Genomic DNA, 7,891 nt, shown 5'->3' with positions numbered 1-7,891 from the left:
ACAGGGAGAAATGCAAAGTACTACATCTGGGCAATAAAAATGAAAAAAGCATATATAGAATGGGAGGAATAGGGCTAAGTGACAGCACATGTGAAAAAGACTTGGGTATACTAATAGATCACAGACTGAATATGAGTCAACAGTGTGATGCAGCAGCAAAAAAGGCAAATGCAATTCTAGGATGTATTAACAGAAGCATACAGTCTAGATCACGTGAAGTCATTATTTCCCTCTACTCCTCTTTGGTCAGACCTCATCTGGAATATTGTGTCCAGTTTTGGGCACCACATTTTAAAAAAGACATCAACAAACTGGAGCAAGTTCAGAAAAGAGCGACCAGAATGGTGACCGGTCTGCAAACCCTGTCTTATGAGGAAAGGTTGCAGGATTTGGGAATGTTTAGTTTGCAAAAGAGAAGACTGAGAGGAGACTTAATAGCTGTCTACAAATATCTAAAGGGCTGTCACATTGTAGAAGGATCAACTTTATTCTCATTTGCACAAGGAAAGACTAGAAGCAATGGGATGAAACTGAATGGGAGGAGACACAGATTAGATATTAGAAAAAACTTTTTGACAGTTAGAGTGATCAATGAGTGGAACAGGCTGCCACAAGAAGTGGTGAGTTCTCCTTCAATGGAAGTCTTCAAACAGAGGCTGGACAGACATCTGACTGGGATGATTTAGCGAATCCTGCTTTGAGCAGGGGGTTGGACCAGATGGCCCAGGAGGTCCCTTCCAACTCTACGATTCTATGATTCTATGATTCTATGATTTAACGTTGCTGGAGTTTGTGTTGAGTCCTAAGTCTTGAACACTAAAGGTCAAGTCAAAAAGAGGGTTTTTACACCCCCGGGCAATTAAGCCCGTCTACAGGGTTCGAACACCCCTACCTTAACTAACTCTATCTAGGAAGTCCCCCTCTATTCCTATACAGCTAACCCCTTCTATTATTAACCCTTATATCTCCATCTAAAAATGTAACAAACTATGTCGCATCTAGTGGCCGTAACATTAATTACACTATCCCTAGTACATTATATCACAATACTGTATGAAACACGATAATAACAATGCGGGTATGCGGTAAATAGGTCCGACACCTCAGTAAGAGAAACATGCCCATACCATGATGCTTCTCCACCATGCTTCACTGTCTTCAGAGTGTCCTGCGGCTTGAATGCAGAGTTTGGGGGTCGTCTGACAGACTGTCTTGAACTCAAAAAGAACAATTTTGCTTTCATCAGTCCACAAAATGCTTCTCCGTTTCTCTTTAGGTCAGTTGATGTGTTCTTTGGCAAAGTGTATCTGCTTCAGTATATGCCTTTTTTTGAACAGTGGGACTTTGCGGGGACTTCTTGTTCAGAGATTAGCGTCACACAGGCGTCTTCTCACTGTCACAGTCCTCACAGATAACTTGGGACTGTCTGTGATCATCTTGGAGCCGATCATTGGCTGAGCCTCTGCCATTCTGGCTTTTCTTCCATCCATTTGAATGGTCGTCTTCTGTTTTCGTCCACGTCCCTCCGGTTTGGCTTCCCATTGTAAAGCATTGGAGATCATTTTAGCAGAACAGCAGATCATTGTCTGCACTTCTTTAAGAGTTTTACCCTCTCTACTCAACTTTTTAATCAAAGTCCGCTGTTCTTGTGAACAATGTCTTGAACGACCCATATTTCTCAGGCTTTCAAGGAGAAATGCATGTCCAACATGTCCTGGCTTCACCACCGGATTCACACCTGTGTCTTCACAGAATGGTGGACCTCACTAATTGATCTCCACACTACTATTAGTTTGAGCACACCGACTTACAATTAATTATTCTAAAACACAGACTCAGAAACCTGCAGATCATGAATGCGGAGTCTGGTGGTTTTCTTACAATCTACTGCACCGACTGGTAAATTGTTTGATATGTGGTGATCTAATTTATACCAAAAACCAGGATTAATATGGTTCGTCATATTGGACGGATGGAATATTGAACACTACTGTATGTTTTCTTTTATTAAACAATGTAATGAGAAAATCGCTGCTGGTAATGCCAAACACCGACTAAACATTGATGACAATCTGATCCAGGTCACTGACGACGATCAGTCTGTTTTGTACATGGAGGCTTATAGGAAACACCTTTTAAGCTCAACCTCCTCTTAGGTCATAAACTGAAATCACACCCATTGTTCTCTGACAATTACAAACTCTTACTTTCGGTTCCCTCATCTGCTGTCAGCGATGGCGTCTGCAGGTCTTGAAAAGGAGCTGGAATGTTCCACCTGTCTGACCCCGTATACAGATCCTGTAACCCTGAGATGTGGACACAACTTCTGCCGGGACTGTATTGATCAGGTCCTGAATACTCAGGATGTGTCTGGAGTTTATTCCTGTCCTGAATGTAGAGAAGGGTTTCAGGAGCGGCCGACACTGAAGAAGAACATAACGTTGTGTAATGTGGTGGAGAATGTCCGGTCTACTCATCCACCTCAGGAGGAGATCACCGGGATCCGCTGCACTTACTGTGTGGACTCTCCTGTACCTGCTGTTAGATCCTGTCTACACTGCGAGGCTTCTCTGTGTGATAATCACCTGAGAATTCACAGTAAAGGAGCAGAACACGTCCTCACTGATCCCAGCACTTCTCTGGAGACCAGGAAATGTTCTGTCCATAAGAAGATCCTGGAATATTACTGCACTGAGGATGCTGCTTGTATATGTGCGTCCTGCTGTCTGACTGGAGAGCACAGTGGCCATAAACTGGAGTCTCTGGATGAGACCTTTGTGAAAAAGGAGAAATTTAGAGATGTTCTGCAGAAACTGATCACAAACAGAGAGAAAATTGAGAGAATAGTACAGAATCTGAAGGAGCAGAGGAGAAAAGCTCAACAACAAGCATCTAGAGAAGCCGAGAGAGTCACTGCCCTGTTTATAGACATCAGGAGACGGGTGGACGACCTGGAGAAGAAGGTCCTGAGTGAGATCTCCAGGTGGGAAAAGCAGGTGTCACTGTCACATGTGATCCAGAAGCTGGAAATAAAGAAGGACGAGCTGTCCAGGAAGATGAGACACATTGAGGAGCTGTGTAACATGACGGATCCACTGACTGTCCTACAGGATCCAGACATTGGTGACCTGTGTGATCCTGAGGAAGAGGGAGGTGATGAGGACACAGGAGGACATGATGGAGGTGATGAGGACACAGGAGGACATGATGGAGGTGATGAGGACACAGGAGGACATGATGGAGGTGATGAGGACACAGGAGGACATGATGGAGGTGATGAGGCCACAGGAGGACATGATGGAGGTGATCGGGGTGCGGAGCTGATCTCACACATATCACACACATTATCTGCTATGATAAGAGGTATAAATGTGATCTTCCATGTTCAGGATCCTGCAGACATATTACTGGATGTAAACACGGCTGCTAATAATCTCCTTATATCAGACGACCTGAAAACTGCGACCTGGACAAGAATAACACAGAATCGTCCAGAAACAGCAGAGAGATTCTGGGATTATCAGGTGATGAGCGGGAGGAGATTTACCTCAGGACGACATTACTGGAATGTGGAGGGCAGGAGGTCAGGACTGTGGAGTGTGGGGATGTGTTACCCCAGTATAGACAGGAGGGGGCGCCAGTCATACATTGGAAATAGTCACAAGTCCTGGTGTTTATATAGAGGGTTCGGGTATAATACTGAGTATTCAGTGATACATGACAGTAAAGTGATCCCGTTACCTCACCAGATCTCCAGTGATGGGGTCAGGATCTGTCTGGATTATGAGGCCGGGCAGCTGTCCTTTTATGAGCTGTGTGACCCCATCAGACACTTACACACCTTCACTGCCGCCTTCTCCGAGCCTCTACATGCTGCGTTATATGTATGTGATGGTTCTGTAGAAATATCAGGGAGCAGCAGAAGAGGAACACAATCGCCAAAGTATGAAGGGGGGTCTCTTAGCTTAGCACAGTTTTAGTTCCTTGCTTCGAAGTGTAATATTTCAACCTCTTATGGTTGAACACTATGGAAAAATGACTACATTCAGCACAAACTTTGATTTTATGGCCACAGGCCAGAAAAATTTTGCATTTATTGTGTCAAAAATAGGAAATTTTGACTTTTTTGTTGCTACGCTGTTTAGCGATCAGGTTAATCCTCTTTTTTATTGATAGATCAGGCGATTCTGAACGCGGCGATACCTAATATGTGTATGTTTGATTATTTTTATTGTTTTATTTTGAATGGGGCGAAAGGGGGGATTTGAACTTATGTGTTTGTTTGTTCATATTTTTTAAAAACATTTTTTTTTACTTTTGGCATGCTTCAATAGTCTCCATGGGAGGCTAGAAGCTGTGAGAGCTCGATCGCCTCTGCTACATAGAGGTGATGCTCTATGTAGCAGAATTACTGAGCGCCGTCCGCAGGGTGACCTCTCCGGTACACACTGTAGAAACTTCTGCACCATTCTAGTAGTTCAACAATATTCTAGAAGACTACTAAGTATTGAATACGAATTGTGAATTTTCTCGAAAACAGACAAAATTTCAAAATTTCATTGTCCTGATCACAAAAGCAAAGTGTTTGCGGAACAACAACTATTTTCTATTTGTTTTAGGACCCGCTCGGGTGTGACCCTCATTGATGGACGTTCATTATTATATTTACACCAGATTCTAATCACTTCAGAATTTTGCTCCACATGAAAAATAGGAAAGAACTAAAAATTCTAAATACTCAACAATTTTGCTTTCTCTTCCTAAACATCAGCCTGGCTAGCCGATATTTAAGTTTTAGATAAATTTTGTTAAGCAAAAAATTATAAGTGGTCTCTAAAATATTGGGTAAAGTAAGCCAATTATCAAGTGATGTAAAGGGAATATTTATAAAAACGTGGGCAAAGTAAAAGTAGAAGGAATCAGATTCCTCCTCCCAATGGCGCAAGGATTGAGGAATGGCCTCCAATGAGTAACGGGTCCACTCAACTACAACGGGAGGAGGTTGAGATGAGAGCCCGACTTCAACCCCTTCCAACACCTTGGGGATGAGCCAGAGCGGAGATTGTGATCCCGCACCTCTCACCAGCATCAGGGTCTGATCTCGCAATTGTTCTCCTGGATGAAGGGGCAAACATTTCTCTTCATCCAAAAATCTTTTTTTTTGTTTTCTTTTAGAATTTATTGCCATTTCTCGCATCACATTCTTCATCCGTTGTACGTGGGTTGATGAATTTTTGTGTAAAATCGAAAATACTCAATTTTTTTTTTTTTTTTTTTACTTTTTAAAGTAACAAGTCACACCTTCTTTTAAAAATTCTGCACATTAATCTTCAACTACATAAAAAAAAAAATAAAAGGTTTTGTACTAAGGTGCTGGAGCAGAACTGCGAAACTAATCTGTGACGTTTGGAAAAGTTGTAAATGATGAATTTGGCTTGAAAATTTGGATAATCAAAACTACGTCCAGAATTCTAAGAAATAAAAAACCACATAAAAAAACAAGTAAAGTTAACTGAATGAAGGTGCAAGTAAAGAAAAGGTCACGATTAGTTTCACTCCAGAAAAAAAGGGGCAAAAGCAATGATAAATGTCAGGGCCGTAATGGAGCTTCAGGAAACATTACAAATGTACACCAGCCTCATCAGGTCTAAGGTATGACATAATGTAACTGGTTACAGATCCACTTTAAGTGTCATTTTCCTAGATCACAAGGTTCATTAGACTATATCAATATAATATAAGGTCACATGTATCAGGCACATACAAGAGAAAACAATGCTGCCCTGTCAGAAACCGGTTAGGCTATGTACCCACGTTGCAGAAATGCTGCAGAAATTTCCGCAACACTTCCGCACTCCGGCCGCGGGTAAAACGCATGCGTTTTTCCCACGGAAAACAAACGTTTTTCAAGCCTTTTTCGCTTGCGGAATGCATCGCTTGGAATGTGATAGGTAGGATGTTAAAATAATTAAAAAAATGAAAAATAATGTTATTCTCACATTCCGACAGCCCCCGATCTGCTCTGCGGCGCTCCCAGCATCATCCGATCCCAGTTATGCTTTGCATGAAGGACCTGAGATGACGTCACTCTCGCGAGAGCGCGACGTCATCACGGTCATTCGCGCAAAGTATTACTGGGACCGGAAGATACCGGGAGCGTGGTGAGAGGCGGGAAGGACTCCGCGGGCTGTCGGAAGGTGAGAATAACAATTTTTTATTTTTATTCTATATTTTACAGGATTATGGTACCTAGGGCCCGGGGGACAGTCTCCCCTCCTCCAGGCCCTGGGTACCATCCACACATGAAGCGCTCACTTCCCGCATGGTGTGCACAGCCACATGCGGAAAGTAAGCGGATCAATGCATTCCTATGGGTGCGGAATCGCCGCGATTCCGCAAAATGAATGAGCATGCTGCGTATTTTTCCGCTATGCGATTCCACAGTGGAAAAATCCACAGCATTAGCATAGCATTGCGGAATCCCATAGGATTGCATGGGATGGTTTTTTTGGCGTTTTCGCGGCGATTCCGCAGCGGGAAAATGCCGCAAAAATGCAACGTGTGCACACAGCCTTATTGTTGTGCCGATGGACTGAACACATTTCTGTCTCGTCATCATCATTTCTCAGTAGTGCAGCCTCAGCCTTGGGGCCCGGAACTTCATGCAAACATATCCTGTAAAGTAAAATTGCATTTTCATATATTTTACGTAATTAAAAAGTTTTGCTTCTTCTCATTTTCCTCTGTGCTTTTATTTTATTATATGTCATAGATGAATTCCATAAAGCCATCTCTTAAGAGGAGACTTGTCACCCTCATATTGAACATATTGAATTAATCATAACTGGGGAAGTGATGAAGAGCTCGCACTTCATTCCAATCTCTATTGAACTAAGACATCCTGCCGTGAACATGGTAGGGTGCAGCCACCAAGTCTTGGATTCGTATATTCAAGGGGCAGGCATAGGTCCTGTAATTATGAGAGACATATTTTTGGCGTCATGGCTAACATAATGCAATCACTTGCATCACTGTGTGACCTGCCTATCAGCCCCGAATTAAGATTGAACAGAGGGTTAACATTATAAATGCCATGTTTCCTATCTATGAAAAGGTACAATCATGATAAGAAATACAGTCATATGTAAAAGTTTGGGCACCCCTATTAATGTTAACCTTTTTTCTTTATAACAATTTTGGTTTTTGCAACAGCTATTTCAGTTTCATATATCTAATAACTGATGGACTCAGTTATATTTCTGGATTCAAATGAGGTTTATTGTACTAACAGAAAATGTGCAATCTGCATTTAAACAAAATTTGACCGGTGCAAAAGTATGGGCACCCTTATCATTTTCTTGATTTGAACACTCCTAACTACTTTTTACTGACTTCCTGAAGCACTAAATTGGTTTTGTAACCTCATTGAGCTTTGAACTTCATAGCCAGGTGTATCAAATCATGAGAAAAGGTATTTAAGGTGGCCACTTGCAAGTAGTTCTCCTATTTGATTCTCCTATGAAGAGTGGCATCATGGGCTCCTCAAAACAACTCTCAAATGATCTGAAAACAAAAATTATTCAGCATAGCTTTTCAGGGGAAGGATACAAAAAGTTGTCTCAGAGATTTAACCTGTTAGTTTCCACTGTGAGGAACATAGTAAGGAGATGGAAGAACACAGGTACAGTTCTTGTTAAGCCCAGAAGTGGCAGGCCAAGAAAAATATCAGAAAGGCAGAGAAGAATGGTGAGAACAGTCAAGGACAATCCACAGACCACCTCCAAAGACCTGCAGCATCATCTTGCTGCAGATGGTGTCACTGTGCATCGGTCAACAATACAGCGCATGCATAACGCCTTTTTGTAAGACCAAACAACTCAATCTTTGTTTC

The 7,891-nt window shown here is 42.2% G+C and overlaps 1 protein-coding gene across 1 annotated transcript; it reads left to right on the top strand.

Annotated features, from left to right (window-relative positions):
- The first annotated feature begins 2,223 nt into the window (after positions 1-2,223).
- LOC141048550 (E3 ubiquitin/ISG15 ligase TRIM25-like) lies at positions 2,224-6,736 on the top strand. Its single transcript, XM_073544247.1, has one exon. It carries the CDS (start codon positions 2,235-2,237, stop codon positions 3,978-3,980), a length of 1,746 nt encoding a protein of 581 aa, XP_073400348.1. The 5' UTR covers positions 2,224-2,234; the 3' UTR covers positions 3,981-6,736.
- The last annotated feature ends 1,155 nt before the right edge of the window (positions 6,737-7,891 follow it).

Source organism: Dendrobates tinctorius, unplaced genomic scaffold, assembly GCF_039654945.1.
Source record: "Dendrobates tinctorius isolate UK_male_01 unplaced genomic scaffold, ASM3965494v1 ptg000136l, whole genome shotgun sequence".
NCBI lineage: Eukaryota > Metazoa > Chordata > Amphibia > Anura > Dendrobatidae > Dendrobates > Dendrobates tinctorius.
The sequence above is the reverse complement of the archived record's forward strand: the minus strand, read 5'-3'. Positions and strand labels throughout refer to the sequence as shown.

What these genes read in the sequence shown, in the direction of transcription:
- LOC141048550 (XM_073544247.1), top strand. Translation starts at nt 2,235, where the DNA reads ATGGCGTCTGCAGGTCTTGAAAAGGAGCTGGAATGTTCCACCTGTCTG.